General features: G+C 45.8%; 1 protein-coding gene and 1 long non-coding RNA gene across 23 annotated transcripts in view; one reads left to right on the plus strand and one right to left on the minus strand.

The window, feature by feature from the left end:
- The window catches only part of MACF1 (microtubule actin crosslinking factor 1), a 291764-nt gene that overhangs the window by 273890 nt on the left and 2423 nt on the right, over nucleotides 1–15451 (plus strand). For 12 of the 22 annotated variants that reach the window (XR_014514346.1, XM_083453050.1, XM_083453052.1 and 9 more), the window contains 11 exons: nucleotides 720–837; nucleotides 1598–1761; nucleotides 3482–3644; nucleotides 3990–4144; nucleotides 5223–5297; nucleotides 6066–6083; nucleotides 9012–9129; nucleotides 9705–9773; nucleotides 12233–12444; nucleotides 13029–13139; nucleotides 15014–15137. Coding sequence is in view for 20 of the 22 variants with exons in the window: in XM_083453050.1 (XP_083309176.1) it covers nucleotides 720–837; nucleotides 1598–1761; nucleotides 3482–3644; nucleotides 3990–4144; nucleotides 5223–5297; nucleotides 6066–6083; nucleotides 9012–9129; nucleotides 9705–9773; nucleotides 12233–12444; nucleotides 13029–13139; nucleotides 15014–15137 (1327 nt within the window). In the remaining 2 variants the exon portion in view is untranslated. The remainder of the gene's footprint in view (nucleotides 1–719; nucleotides 838–1597; nucleotides 1762–3481; nucleotides 3645–3989; nucleotides 4145–5222; nucleotides 5298–6065; nucleotides 6084–9011; nucleotides 9130–9704; nucleotides 9774–12232; nucleotides 12445–13028; nucleotides 13140–15013; nucleotides 15138–15451) is intronic. The other 10 variants (XM_083453059.1, XM_083453054.1, XM_083453062.1 and 7 more) reach the window with 6 other exon arrangements.
- LOC310683331 lies at nucleotides 9763–12386 on the minus strand. Its single transcript, XR_014514367.1, has 3 exons — nucleotides 12250–12386; nucleotides 10255–10293; nucleotides 9763–9891 (listed from the first exon to the last, which is right to left on the minus strand). It is a non-coding gene; the product is annotated as an uncharacterized lncRNA (long non-coding RNA).

Below are 15451 nucleotides of genomic sequence, written 5' to 3' on the forward strand. Positions count from 1 at the left end.
CTGATGAGAGTTGTAGTTCAAAACGGCCACGTTGGCTGGGGTTGATGGGAGTTGCAGTCCAGAACAGCTGGAGGGAAGACTGATTTAGCAGTGCCATGCAAGAAAAAACAATGTGGCATTAGATGCAAGATTTGGGTTCCTGAGAATTTGGTGCTTAATTTTGAGAGTGAAGTACTAAGTTCCTAACCCCTGTGGTGGCAAAGATATCTTGAAGGTACATGGGCAACGGCTGGTGAAATGTTACTATCTAAAGAGGAGACTGAATAAGAACAAGAGCCAATCTGGTGTAGTAGTTAGAGTGTTTGGGCTAGGGGCTGGGAGACGATGGTTCAAATCCCCACTCGGGTAGCCTAACCTACCTCACAGGGTTGTTGTAGGGTTAAATAGGAAATAATATAAATGTGATAAATATTTATGTATCATGTACTTGTGTATGGCCTTTCATCTGTAGATCTCAGGGCAATTCACAACATAAAGATACAATAAAATAGAAAATACAATATAAAAAACACAAACTGCATAACAAAAATAAGAGCAAAAAGAAACCAATAATCCCCCCTCCCACAACACATTTAAAAGGGTATCAGGTGTTAATCAGGCAAAGGACATCAGTTAATCAGGACTGCTTACATTAGCAAAAGGACAACATTTAGTTGCATAGTAACAAAATGCTGCATTCTTCTTCTACCTCTAATCATCCTTCCTACTGCTTTTTCCAGTCCTTTATGGAAGTAATGACCCGAAAGCAGCCAGATGTGGATCGCGTCACAAAAACATACAAGAGGAAAGCCACGGAGCCGGCTCATGGACCTTTCATTGAGAAATCCCGAAGCAATAGTATGTTGGCAACCCTTTGGGCAAATTTTAAATATTTGGGGCCTAATTCATTTAGGGCTTTAAACACTAATAAAAAGCATCTTGAACTGGGCCTTGATCAAGAAATAAGTACTGTATATGTGCTCAGGAACACTCCCATCATCATCGGCATTATGATTATTACTTTTATTATGATAATTACTGATGCTACTACTACATATTCCATGGCTGAGACCAGTCTTTAAACAAAAGTCTGGGCTGTAGCTCTGATGTGCCTTGGCTCAGATGCAAGCTTGGGGTGACTTTCTGCACCTCCTTGGACCAGGAGGGGCAGCCTTTGGCCTAGTTTCATAAGTCCTTGGCAAGCAATCATTTCAGGCCTCAGGAGTCTGTCCCAGCAGCCTGCTGGGCAGGGTAGGAAGAGAGGGGAAGAGGTGTGAGAGAGCAGCGGGGGGGGGGGGTAGAGAGAAAGAGAGGTGGCTCCGCCTACCGCTGGCTTTAGCCCTGCCCACAGTCAGCATGTGGCCCCCAAGGAAACCCAGCCCTTGTCAGGAAACCTGCTACCTGTCCCTGTCTTCAAACACCCCATGCAGACTGCAGGGTTCCTGTGAGTTGATATGATCTTAGTGAAGTTTCCAGTTTCATCTGCAGAAGGAAAGCTCAGCATTTAGCTCCTGCCTTTCTTCCTGTGCCCCTTCCCCATAATTTTTTCATTACGCCCCTTCGCTTTGCTCAATTTCTGCTATGTTTCCTCCCTGTCCCTGTCTTTTTTTCCTCTCAGGAAAATCCCTGAACCAGACAGCCCCACCCCCAATGCCAATTCTCTCCCAGTCGGAAGCAAAGAACCCGCGCATCAACCAGCTTTCGGCCCGCTGGCAGCAGGTGTGGTTGCTGGCACTTGAGCGGCAACGCAAGCTCAACGATGCCCTGGATCGGCTGGAAGAGGTAACCACTTCCCCTTTTCCATGTGCACAGGGAACCCCTTCCCAGGCCAGAAAGCAAAGCCCCAGCTGAGAGAAGCTGGGCCATGATGGTGTAGCAGTTCTCCCAAAGGCCTGACTTCCAGGGGTTCTGTACAGAGCTCTCTTCCTGTTGGGAGCAAAACGAAGGTGCTGCTACCAGTTTCCAGCTACAGGAACTGTAGCTTCCTGGTTTTCTTGATGGTGCACCTCACTCTCCCTTCAAAGGAAAGTCAGTGGGTGGAAGCTTGTATACAGCCTTTCCATCTCCCTTGGGTGAAGGAGGTAGTGCAGTGAGGCTGGAGCAGGGGAAGGCAAACTGCCTTCTCATTTCCTTTCCCAAACTGGCCCTGCTTTAAGGCTGCTTTTCAGGGTCTGCAAGTCTTCACCACATTTCCTGTTTCCCTCTTGGTGCTGTGGGGTGTGCTTGTTGGGGTGAGCAAGCCTAGGCAGGGGCCTCACCTATCCCTGCCCCCTAAAAAAGAGAGCAATATCTTAGTAGTCTAGCAACTAAATAACTTCATGATTGTTTTGCCTTGTGTAAGCTAGAAAAATTACTGGTTTTTAATTTATTCTTTTTTTTTTTAATAATAATATTTATTAGAAGTTTAAAAGTTACAGAAAATAAACAAAAGAAAAAAAGAAAAAGGTGAAAAAAAGAAAAAAGAGTCAATACATAAAAAAGAACAAAAAAAACAGAATACATCAGAACACAAACAAAAACAATTAAAAACACATCAAATATTTATCCTTATCTTTCATTAACTTATTTCCTCGACCTCTTCACATCTCCCTTTTTTGTATTCCAGTTATTAACTATATCAGCAAATCCTTTCCATCTTTCACTGCTTTCTGTCATTTAATTGTCTTAATTCATTTTAACTTTATCTTACCATCAAAACCTTAACATTTATTTATACTTAACTCCTTATAATATTTCTACTAAAGTCATGTAATTTCATTCCAACATTTCCTAACATTCATTAATTTTACAATATTTCTCTAAATAAATTTTTATAATTTATTCTATGCCACTATAATAATAATTACGATTTCTGTGCCTCTCTATTCATATATGAGTTCACAGTCATTTACAATTTGACAATACCAGCTAGATAATTAGCGAAGGTAAAACCACTGAGGCAAAACAGGTAATGCAAAGTCTGTACAACAGCAGCAGTGCCCAAAATGGAGAGCAGGGCAAAGGGGCAAGTGTGGAATTTGTATCTTGACTGCTTTCTGCCCAACCACGCTGCTTTCGGGGAACCAGGTCCAACTTTTCCACTCCTCCATAGCCCTGTTCAGGCATTACTCACTAAAAGACGAAGAAGAAAAAACACAGATGGATGGTAACTGGCAGGGCATACTTTTAGCCCACCCCAAATCCATGCAGTTGCTCTTGGCCCCTTGCCCTTGGTGTACAATTAAGAGCCCTGGTAAAACAGGATTCTCAGTTGCACAGGAAGCCATTAGATGGCTTCTCCCGCTACAGACATTCCCCCCAAAGACGTGAGGGGCAGGGCTAAATGCACAGCCCCACTGTACCCCTTCCTTATTTTGGTGAGTTTAGTGTCATCCAGGCAAATCCTACACTTTGAGAGAAGAGAGAGCTGTGCTGTTGTCTCCTGCATCTTAGGCGATGTAAATATTTGTGGATCCTCTTTCCAAGTGAGATGTGAAACAGCCTTTCCTCTTCCCTTCTCCAGTTGAAAGAGTTTGCAAACTTTGACTTTGATGTATGGCGGAAGAAGTATATGCGCTGGATGAACCACAAGAAGTCACGTGTGATGGACTTCTTCCGGCGGATTGACAAAGATCAAGATGGGAAAATTACCCGGCAGGAGTTCATTGATGGCATCCTGGCATCCAGTAAGCCCCCAAACTCTTTTAATGCTTAAAACACTTTCAACTGCCTTTACCTGCGGACTTAGTTTTTTCCCCGGATTGAGAAGCAGGAAGCAATTCCTGCTTAGTGTCAAGCAAACAACCCTGCCTGCAAGAAGAGCCATTGTGGTGCAGTATAGTGTAAAAACTATAATAAAAGTAATAGTGGTTAGAGTGTCGGACTAGGAGCTGGGAGACCAGGGTTCAAATCCCCACTCAGCCGTAAAGCTCACTAGGTGACCTTAGGCCAGTCACTGCCTATCAAAGATGTCTGACAAATCTTGCATTTGGGATCGGTAATGGAGTTTCCCTTTGTTCTCTCCCATTCAGAATTCCCCACTACTAAATTGGAGATGACTGCGGTAGCTGACATCTTTGACCGTGATGGGGATGGTTACATTGACTATTATGAGTTTGTAGCTGCTCTGCACCCTAACAAAGATGCTTATCGGCCGACAACAGATGCAGACAAAATTGAGGATGAGGTAAGACATTTTGATAAGGCAGCAGGGATCCAGGAGCTATGGAGATAGTTAAGCTGTTTCAATCTCACACTGCTCTGCAAGAACCTAGGATGCAGTTGGTGCTGTGTAAGTTGTGGAAGGATGCCTGCTTAATCTTCCTGCCTCCCCTCCCTTTATAGCCCACCTCTTCCAGAAAGCCTTTGGCAAAGCCACCACCTGGTCTCCAGGCCCTAATTCAAAAGCCCCATATTTTTCTCCTGCTACCCTCCCTTGTTACGTATTTTCTAGCTTGTAAGCACCTTGAGAAAGGGACCTGTTTTCTCATACTTTGCAAAGCACCACATGCATGGATAGTGCCGTAAGAATAATCATAATAGTCACAAGTGCCAGCCTTCATTTGCTCAGGGCTGTCACATCTCTTTTGTATGTAAAAAGTCAAGGAATCAAAATTCATGAGAGTGAGAATTTGAGTCAAGAAGTGAGAGACTTTGCCAATGCAGTAACATCCAGGTGTGGAACCCCCTCTGCTCTAAAGTTCAGCTGGTGCCAACCTTTGTTAAATTCCTAGGCCAGCTGGAGACCTCCTCCTCCTCCAGGCCTTCTAAATGTTACATATGTAGCTGCAGAGTTCCAGAGAGTTGCTATAAAAAACAGTGGGAGTTGTTTTCATGTTGATAATTGTATTTTATTACTTTGTTGTATTTTAACTTCTTGCAACCCACCCTGAGATCATTTGTGATGACAGGAGGGATATAAATCTTCAAAATATATAGTAGAACGGGATTTTGAATCTTATCTGGGGAAGGTAGTGTGGTGCAATAAGTAGACCCTCAGACTTGTTCCACTGGGGTCTTGGGTTAAAATTTCTCCTATTCAACCATGAAGCTCACCAAAACAGCCATAGTCCAGTCACCACTAATCTTCCTATCCTCACAGGGTTGTGATGAAGATAAATTGGGACAATATTGCCCACCTTTTTCCTTTTGTGGTTTTTCAGTAGGGACTGTCTTAAAGAAAAAACAAAAACCTTTCAAACCAGTTGGAGAGCTTTCCTGTAGTTTAGCCTAATGGAATCTCTTCTTTTCTTTCTACCCAACAGGTAACCAGGCAGGTGGCTCAGTGTAAATGCGCAAAGAGATTCCAAGTGGAGCAGATTGGAGAGAACAAATACCGGGTAAGCTGAAGGGGGCTTTGCTTCCATTGACAGTTGGGGGGGGTTTCCTCTGGCAGCCTGATGGTTTCATTGTAAAGGGTTAAAAAAAAGTTCTCTAATTTCATTGTGGACCCCCGTTTCATTTTGTGGCAGGGAACTCCATGATTGACTGGGGCGGGGGGGGCAGGAAGTGTTTCCTTTTGCCTGTTTTATTTTCCAGCCCTGTGTGTTCCTCTGAGATATAAACATAGTCCTTCTGAAAATGCTCATGGGCAACTTCTGTGCTGCTTCTGTTTTTGTCTCAAGTTCTCAGTGTCTTCCACTGGCAATAAAACCATCTAGCTTAGCTTCCCCACGTGCCTGAACTGTGTGCAATTTTAGCTGAGGTGCAAACAATCTGAGCAGCCACTTGTTGGTGGCTGCATTTTTAAGGAACAAAGTGGGGGTTATAATTATCACTTGGGTTGGCAAAATGTCTTGAGCTTGCCCTGAATTTAGCGCAAGAGCAGAGAGTGTAAAATAACCAGCACTGGCCTTAGTCACATTTCTAAAGTGTACAAGATCTTTGGCTTGCTTCGTAAATATAAGTATGTATAAAAGGGAAGTACCAAAATGTGACATTTAGCATGCTGAGTAATGTTGAGTATACACATCAGTGGTACTTGTGGTTAACAAGACGTTTTTCATAGTGATGCTCTGTTAATGCTGCTCAATGTTTTTTGTTCCCCCCTCTCTCTCTCCCTCCTTCCCCCTCTCTCTCTTTCATTTGTACTTTCTTCTCCTTTGTAGTTCTTCCTCGGCAACCAGGTACAGTGTGCCTTGCAATGCTGTCTCTACATCCTTTTATAGATTGTTTCCCTTAAAAGAATCGCATGTGTTGTCCCTTTACAAACTGATATTTTCATTGCTATGGGTGGTTGTGCTGGTGTGGATGCTGTGGTAAGAGCTTGTCTGTATTAACAGCCAAGATTCTGGTATACAGTGACATAATGCTCAAGGAATGGAATGGAAGCAACGCTACAAATGTGCCAATGCCCCCTTAGTGACAGACACACACATGGGCACTCACAAAGGAACTTCCCTGTGTTTTGTGTGCCAGACACTTTTTTAGAAAATTGAAACTCTTGGTAGTGAAGCAGCCTTCGCCAACTTTGTGCCCTCCTGATTGTTTGGACTGTGACTCCAATCAACCCCAAATGTGCTAGTTGGGACTGATGAGGGTTTCAGTCCAAACCATCTGAAGAGCACCATATTGGCAAAGTCTGCTTTAAAATAACTCATACTTGACTTCTTGTGCAGCTAAGCTGGCAAACTGTGCAGGCAGGACTGAATGCCTCAAAACTGGCTAGCTAACTCAAATGGGCTTAACTTGAACCAGGCTGTAGCCCTTGAACCAGTCTCTGAAGCCCATTGTTCAGCCATATTAGAGCACAATCACAGTTTGATTCTGTAAGCTCAGCCATAGTTCCACATATCTGAGAGATGTAGAAAAAGGATTCCCATTGGAGCTGAGCACTGCATAATCCTATGACTTCAGAACCTGCCACATGACTTTGCTGGTGGGGGATTGATGGATATTTTCAATCACTAGCAACTGAGGCTATGCTGTTAACCACCAAAATAAAATATCCAGAACTGACCAAAGACACATAGAGCAGAACATACTGTGCATGCAAATCCATACCCCTGAGGCATGTGAATAGCAAGCTCAGGAAGCTAATTATCATTTCCATCGTGTACCTTCAGATTTCTAATATCATACTTGAGGCAAGAGGACACATTTTTCTTGCAGTTCCTCACAAGTTTGGTCCTTCCACTGTACCATCAGAGCAAGATACCAGCAGGATACCTAGTTCTTAGAATGCAGCATCTCTTGGTTGTTCCAGGAGGTGTAACTTCTGTGCCTCTTTCACAGAGTTGAAATTCTTGCAATGTATTCTGTATACCAGTATCTGGATGCCTTCCAATTAATTTTCCACCGCTTTTGGAATGCAAGCGCTGAATCCATTTGGATAATTTCCTGCCATAATTAGCACTAAAGCTTCAAGCCATCTGCATGGATCGTGTCAAATAACTCAAGGCTTCAAGAAGATAAAATGAAAAAAATGCTTCTCATTTCCTCCTGCATAATTTTTAGCCAAATCAAAACTCCGGAGGGAGTTTCAGCAATGCAGAGAAGAAATACATTTTAAACTTGTTTTGTGAGATACGTTCTGCCCCTCTGTTGATAAGATGGTAGGGAACTAATGTCTTCAGTGCCTTGATTTTGCTGGACAGGGTGGACTGTTTTTACTTCAAATGAGCCCTCAAAGCCTAACATTATAAAAAGGACTTGAATTTCCATGAACTGGTAGGAAAGAGCACAGTTAAAGTCTTGCTTGTTCAGAAAATCAGACGGTGAGCCAAAAACAGAGAGAAGGTCCATGCAGCTGATTGTAGTTACCTTCCCACACTTTGTAATGTAGAAATGAGAAATTCCTCACCTGTAAAACATGACCTACTTTACCATGAGGGTGATGACAATTAAGGGCAGTGAAAAAGATTCATATAGCACTTGGCATTTCCAGTTTGCATTATGGATGCTGATCTTTGCAGAGCAGATTTCTAGTGAGGCAGGACATGCTGTTTGGTCCATTGGTCAAGGCTTCAAATTGTGGAGATGTCATACTGCTAGTGGTCATTTCAGTAAATGTATTTCTGATCCTTAAGGCTACCACTTTGCAGGTTTGCACATCTCTGGCTGCTGCAATTAACTCTTCTGCGTGGTGGTGGGGATGTCATGTACCATGAATTTTATGGGTCTTCAGATCTGGTGAAGGGCTTCTCCTTTTTGATGAGAGTGATTGGTGGGATTCTGTTACTGAATTTCATGTGAATTCCAGTTGTCCTCTCTCCAGAAATGAACTGTATCAAGATTGGCATGTGGCTGAATTTGAACCATACTCCAAACAACACCCCCCAAGTCCTTTGTTGGGAAATTGCTCAAAAGTTCGAAGTTCTGGCTTTATTTCATCTTCCGCATAACACAATGGCTACAGTTGGGCCAGAGACAAATGGGCAAGCCTTTAAGGGAGCACAATAGATGTGCAAACACTGCAGAGGAGATATTTCTGGGCACTACCTCAACCTGAGTCCCCTTTGGTCTGCCTGGTCCATAGCAACCTTAACAGTCTAGCCGATGATCTCCAGGGCAGTCTCTGGCAGGAAGAGAGAAAAGGCCTTTCCCATCGCCTACTGCTTGGCTGATTCATTTTAACCTGAAATGCTTCCAGGGAAGGGCTATGGGCTCTTTTGGGCACAGAGCATGTGCCCTGCCACTGAGCTGAGGTAGCTCCAGCAAAACAAGGGTGCACCTCCTTCATTTTCATTTAGTTATAATTAGCAGTGCATTAAAATGGATCCACTCTGGTTTTATTAACATCATCATCACCATTATTTATTCATATACCGCTTATGGACTTCTGAGTGGTTTACAAAGCATGAAAACCAGTTATTCAAACATTTAAAATATAAACATCCATAATAAACCCATTTAGACATTAAAAAAAATTAAATTTCTTAAAGGCAGCTAGTAGGTTCAGGAGAGAGGCCCCAGTGTCAAAGCCCATCCTGCTGCAGTCCCTCTCCTGAAGTGGCCCTGTGCTGCCACCTTTCTTCTTTAATTGCAAGGTGTCTTTTGGGCTCTTTTGTGGGTGCTCATCTAAACCATTTCCCCCTCTGCTGCTCCCTCCACAGTTTGGCGATTCGCAGCAACTGCGGCTGGTCCGTATCCTGCGTAGCACAGTCATGGTTCGCGTTGGTGGAGGATGGATGGCCCTGGATGAGTTTTTAGTGAAGAACGATCCTTGCAGAGGTAAGAAATGGAGAGTGATTCTTAACAAACATGGGGCTCTGAACCTCCCCCAGTGTAAGGCTGTGAGGTGTGTGCCATTAAAAGTGAGTGGGCCAGGACCACCCATGGAGCACAGCCCAGCCCAGCAGGAAGTCTTCTTGAGGTCAGTCAAAAGAGCAGCCTAGCCAAGGACTTCTTGAGGAGGGTGGCCTGTGTTGATGAGTGGGAGAGAAGTGCCAGTGAGGTTCTCTGCTGCAAACACCATGATATCTTGGGGAGAACCTAGTCCATCCTGAATGTCAGCATAAGTACCAATAAGTACTTGACTAGGACTTCCTGAGTTACACTCACATGTTGGGGCGGGGGGAGAAGTAGAATCCATCAGAACCCCCACCCTCCCTCCCACCTCTTCACATCTGTGGGCTGAGCTCTCTTCTGGTACCCTTTCCATTTTTCCTCTAAAATGGCTGCCCTGCATGCCAGCCAGCGTGGAAGAGACTTCTCCTTGCCTTTTTCCTCCTCCTCTTTGACCCCCACTGCTGTTTGTTTTTCCTGCTCTATCTTTTCTTTGTATGTATGTATTTTCTTTATTCTAGTTCACCACCCGGGAAGTAAAATAAAACGCTCTGATTCCAGCTCTTCGATTGCCAGTCAGTCTCCGATAGGTTGGCGGTTTTTCTTGGCTTCCTCTCACTACTCCTCCTCCACTTGTTGGGAATGGCTTTGCTTCTCTAACTGCCTTGATCTTCCCCATCATCCCCTCTGGCCCAGAATAGTACTTTGCTGTAGTGAAGGGCATGGGGTGGGGGCAGAGAGAGAGAGAGACAAATAACTTTTTTTATTTTTTTTGGCTGGTTTGGGCTGAAAGCTGCAAGCTGAGTAGGCTTCACAGCCCCTGCCTCCTCTTGTTCCTGTCACATTGGCCCTGAAATCACCACTCACTTTTTCCCAAGTGTTGCAACATGTATCCTCTGTACCAGCTTATGCTCGCAGCAGCCTTGATGGGTTCAGCTGAGCAAGAGCAGCTTGCCCCGAGTGAGGAGCAGGGATTTGGGCCCTGGTTCAACACCAGACTAGCTTCCTTTCTTGCCTCAATCTCCCTCAATCCCAAAAAAAATTCCTTCCCTTTTCTATTATATCATTTACCTTTTCTCCTGGAAATTGCCTGCAAGTAAATATGGTGTTCTGTAAGACAAAAGGCTGATGTTAGAGACTTGTAAGGGAATGGCTACCCACCCAACCCTCCAGCCTGCAGTCTGGGCCCCCTTCCTTTGAAGACAGGTTACTCCTTCTGGCCTGTGGCTGTTGGGTGGCCATTTCCCCCTTCCCTCCCATGATAGTTTGTCTGAATGCGGCTGCATGCTGCCATGTTGTAAAACCTCTGGGATAGTCTTCGCCAGTCAGTGCTTTCCAGATGTTTTGGACTACAACACTCATCATTCCCAGCTAGCATGCACTATGAAATATGGGGCTGATAGGAGTTGTAGTTCAAAGCATCTGGAGGGCCTGGGGTTCAAGAAAGCTGCTCTAGGATTTGTTTCTTGATTGCCTCTTGGTATTGCTGATTCTTTCATTCCTGGTGCTGCTCTTGAGCACTCCTGCTAGGCATCCGCAGATTGTTCTGACGCAATCCTAGGGGTGCTTCCAGATGGGGGCTTATCCTGGAATCAGCGCTCCTGATGCATGCAAGTGTTTTACAGGGTTCACACAACATTGTTTGCATCAAAAAGCCAGCTTGTACCAACTCTGAATCTGATCTTACTGGGGGAAATCTGATAAATATATATGTAAACCCAGTTACTTGCGGTATCTCAATTGCTCGTTTGCAAGCTAAGCCCCTCTCTGGAAGTCCCCTTGGCAGCTGCAATTGCTTGTCTTGGGGTAGATAATGTGTGAAATCTCCAGCTGCCCCTTTTTCTGCCTGGCAAGGCTTTATGCATGGTGTCTTGCTCAATTAACAAAACTGCTCCTTGCTGTGTGTACCTGTTTGTTAGGTTTGTTGCTGTTTTTCCTGTAAAACTGAAGAATATGCTCGCTGTTTTGCTATGAAGCAGGTGGTATAATTGCAGAGGAAGGAAACTGAAAATTGGGGAAGGGGTGTAGCTCAGTGGGAGAGCAACTGCTCTGCCTGCAGGTGGTCCCAGGTTCAGTCCCTGATGGCATCTCCAGGTGGGGCTGGAAGAGACTCCTGCCAGAAATTCTGGAGCGCCGCTGCCGGTCAGTGTAGGCAATGCTGAGCTATGAGGATCAATGATCTGACACAGTATAAAGCAGCTTCCTATGTTCCTGTATCCTGGTTGCAAATTTTAAGTCAGGTTCATTTCCTTCCATTTCTTGAGAATCAGGTGAAAATGAATTGAGAGCTCTTTGGATGACACTTTGTTTCCCAGATCTCTTGCCACATAAACTTAGCTAAGTGTGCTGCGCCAGCAGCTGAGAAAGCTCTGCTTTGGGTCAGCAAGCTTCCCACAGCTGGGGGGCGGGGGGTCATAGAATTGTAGAGTTGGAAGGGAACCCAAGGGTCATCTATTCACCCCCACAATGCAGGAATCTTTTGCTCAGTCTGGGGCTTGAAACCACGACCTTGAGATTAAGAGTCTCATGTTCTGCTGACTGAGCTATTCCAGAATTCTTTGGTGCTGAACTGAGACTGGGTAAAGGAGACTCCCCCCCCCCCCACTGTACAGAAGGACGTAATAGATAGCGTTGGTGGTATAGACGAGACGGGCGCTGTCTATACGTGCTTAGAGGGTGCATATCTGAGTCCTTTCAAAAGTGTGTGGACTTGCCCTGGTGCAGGCTGAAACACCACTGCTCTGAATGATGGTTGTGGTGGGGGCTTCTATATGAGCTACAGAATGCTCCTAGATCTTTCCCCTCCTAGGAAGACTTTTCCTCTCTATCTTGAGACTTTTAAGCTGCTGCTGGTGTAGCAAAGTGAGAAGACCAAGAGGTCTGTCTCGCAGAAAATGAACTGGAAGGAGGAGGAAAGAATCCAAAGCACACCCCAGCAAGCCTGCACCAGGGAGTCAGAAGCATCTGGCTTTGCCATCTGTTTATAGTTCAGACTCTGGTTTCTTTGGCTATTTTTTCTTCATGTTTTATGGTGGTTCCTTTCCTACAGCTCGAGGAAGAACTAACCTTGAACTTCGAGAGAAATTCATTCTCCCAGAGGGAGCTTCTCAGGGAATGGCGCCATTCCGGTCCAGGGGGCGCAGGTCAAAGCCCTCCTCTCGGGCAGCCTCCCCAACGCGGTCCAGCTCGAGCGCCAGCCAGAGCAACCACAGCTGCACTTCGATGCCCTCCTCCCCAGCCACACCTGCAAGCGGGACAAAGGTGAGAGGGCTTCTTTAACCATTAAAAATGGCTTCTGTCACTCGGTTGCTCCAGGACAGGTACAGGCCTCTGAGTGTTCAGTGGGGCCTGTCCACAGAGGACAGAACTTTCAGGGTCACTCAAACATTATTTCTGCCCACGATGACATTGAAATACTGCCAGGTGGGTAGAGTGAAATGGCGGAGTTCCTCTTCCCCTCCCTTCCCCTCCCCCAAATTACACCTGTCTGTTTGTGTCTCATTTTAATTTTGGGGCCGTCCCTGGTTTGTTTTCCTGGCTTCTGTGATCCTGAGAGTTTTTCTCCCCTGACGCTTGGCCTGGGTGAGATGGCCACGTTGGCAGTGGGCACAGAGCACAACCCCTACTTGTGTAACTCTCATCTCGTCGCCCATTTTGTATGTTTCCTTTCATTACCTGTTGGGTTTGTTTTTTTATTTTATTTTAGGGTTTATTTACTTTTCTGTTTTTATTTTCCTTCCATCCTGTACACCTCCCCCCCCCCCGCCCCATCCCTCCTTTCCTTTCATTCCCTTCCCCCTTCCCTCCCTCTCCCTCAATTTCTCTTTGGATTTTCCATTTCACAGACTCCGCATCACTTCACTCGCAGTTATGACAAACCCTGGTTGGTAAACAGCAAGGCAGGTACCCCTTTGAGGGGCTACGATAATGCTGACCTCCACCTGTCTGCTTCTGAGGTAGAGTATGGCTTACATGGGCCAGTCCCTGTTGCAAAAGGAGGAGCCCCCTTGGCTTCCTTTCCCCCTTTCTTAATGCTTTCCTTGTTATAACCGCGCTTGATAACACCTCTTTCCATGCTAGGGCTGCTGCTGTGTTGCTCATGGGGCTTCTAACTCTGGTTTCTTAAAGACAAAAAGATTTGTTCTTCGAAATACTCTTTCAAAACCAACAGAACGTTAACACACAGTTTGCAACCAGTTTGTGTTGAAACAACAAACATTTTCCCAGGAGTTCAAAGTGAGAAAATCTTTCAAGTTTTGGGCTGTTTTAGAACATTAAATGAAAGAGATATGATAGAGGAGGATATCACTTAAAAGTCAGGACTCATGAATAAAACAGCCGAGTTAACACTTTGAAAATCAGTGCCTATGCCTGTACAGAACCGCTCAATTTGTCATCCCACATACAACGCAGGTGAGAATGTTGGGAGGGGAGAAGCTTCTTAGAAACATCTGCCTGGCTGCTCTTGGAGGTAGGAGGCTGGGTTAGATGGACATCCTTTTCCCTCCCTCCCTCCCACCAGGGCAGTTCTTACAGTCATGGGAATGTAAGTCCCAACCAAACAGGAGGAATGGGGGTGGTATTAATGATGGGCTACTGGCTTGGTGTCCATATGAAGTTGCTCAGATCAGACCTGAAATGATTGTTGCTTCAGTTTGCCTTTCTCCAACTGGGTGCCCTCCAGATGTCTTAGATGACACACTGTGCTGGTGATCAGAGTCATACTCCAAAATGTTTGGAAGGCAACAAGTTGGTGAAGCTGTTTTCGGAACATAGGATGCTGCCTGAGTCCATCTAGCCCAGTGTTGTCAACACAGGCTGGCAGCAGCTCTCCAGAGTCTCTGGCAGGAGTCTTTCCCAGGCCTACCTGGAGCCGCTGTTGGGGACTGGACCTGGGACCTTCTGCATGTGCAAAGCATGTGCTTTAGATTAAGCATTTCCCTGCTTTGCGCCACTAGAAAGGCAGAGACCGTTGGTGCACCAGCAATGGACTCCCTCTTCACATCTAGTGCTTGGGAACTGGAGTGAGTTGGGAGGATGCTTTTTCCTCCAGTTTTTCCTCCCACTGAAATAGTAGCTGGCATCCTGCTCTGCACCTGCTTTAAAGAGGCTGATGGGAGCTGCAGCTGTGGTGTCCAAAATGAGCAGGATCCCGCCCACTCCAGTTCCGAGCTGCTCTCTGTCCTGCTTCTTCCATGGGGCACAAGTAGAACTGTTCAGGGCCAAGTGGATCCCCTGCTCTTTATAGACAGGGGTGTGATGACTTGGACTAAACCTCACCAAAGGTGCCTTCTTGCTGCTCATGCTCAAGTGCTCAGGAGCTTCTTTTCTGCCCTTTTTAGAGACGGCAAGGACAGGGGTCCAATTAATGAGCCTGCCATCCAGCGCTGGGTGGTAAAGAGGACTAATAGCAGAGAATGGCCTTCTTGGTGTGTCTTGTCTGTCTGCTTCTCTTCTTGGCCCGCAGCACCTTAAAGGTCATGAGGAACATGGGGTGGGTGGGCAGGCAGCCCTGTAAATGTGTTCATGTCCATTAGCAGAAAGCAAAATGGGCAGGTGAAGAGCTGGATGTCCACAGAAGTTCCCACGTGGGACTTCTTGGCTACAGCAGCCACAATTCAGTCTTTCTGGGTTCTTGTTTAACAACTGTTGAGCCCCTCTGTGATTCATGGGGAGGGGACAGCAGGGCATTATGCTCCTTCATTCCTTGTTGACCTTTAAGATGCAGTGGGGGCTGCAGTCTGGCTGCTGGAGTGCAGGGATCCTCTCAACCAGCACCTCTTTAGGAAGCAAATGATGACTGTTGAGATAAACGTCTCTTTCTCTCAAGGCCGTTCCCACTTCAAGCAGCAAGCTGAAGCGACCCACTTTCCACTCCAGCCGGACTTCTCTCGCTGGCGACACCAGTAACAGCTCCTCGCCAGTGTCTTCAGGTGCCAAAACTAGTCGGGCTGGTAAGTGCCTTTCTGGAAGTGACACAGTCCCTGCTTGTATGCTGCATATATTGCCTTTTCATTCTTTGTTTTGTGAATCACTTTGGGGCTCCCTTTGGTTGTGGGAAACAATGAACAAAATCAGTAAACTGAACTGAACATTCAGGTGAACACAGGAGTGAGACTTGGGTCAAGGTGCTCTGAGTTTCAGCCACTACTTCTGTTAGGTGGGATGAGTAATTCCAGCCTCCCTGATGAGCCTTACTTCCTTCAGGGGCGGGCTGGGGCCTCCTGCTGCTTACAGTCTTCACTGTGCCCTTGTAAGCCTCAAGTGT

This window comes from Podarcis tiliguerta (assembly GCF_965153285.1).
Source record: "Podarcis tiliguerta genome assembly, chromosome: 8".
Taxonomy (NCBI): domain Eukaryota; kingdom Metazoa; phylum Chordata; class Lepidosauria; order Squamata; family Lacertidae; genus Podarcis; species Podarcis tiliguerta.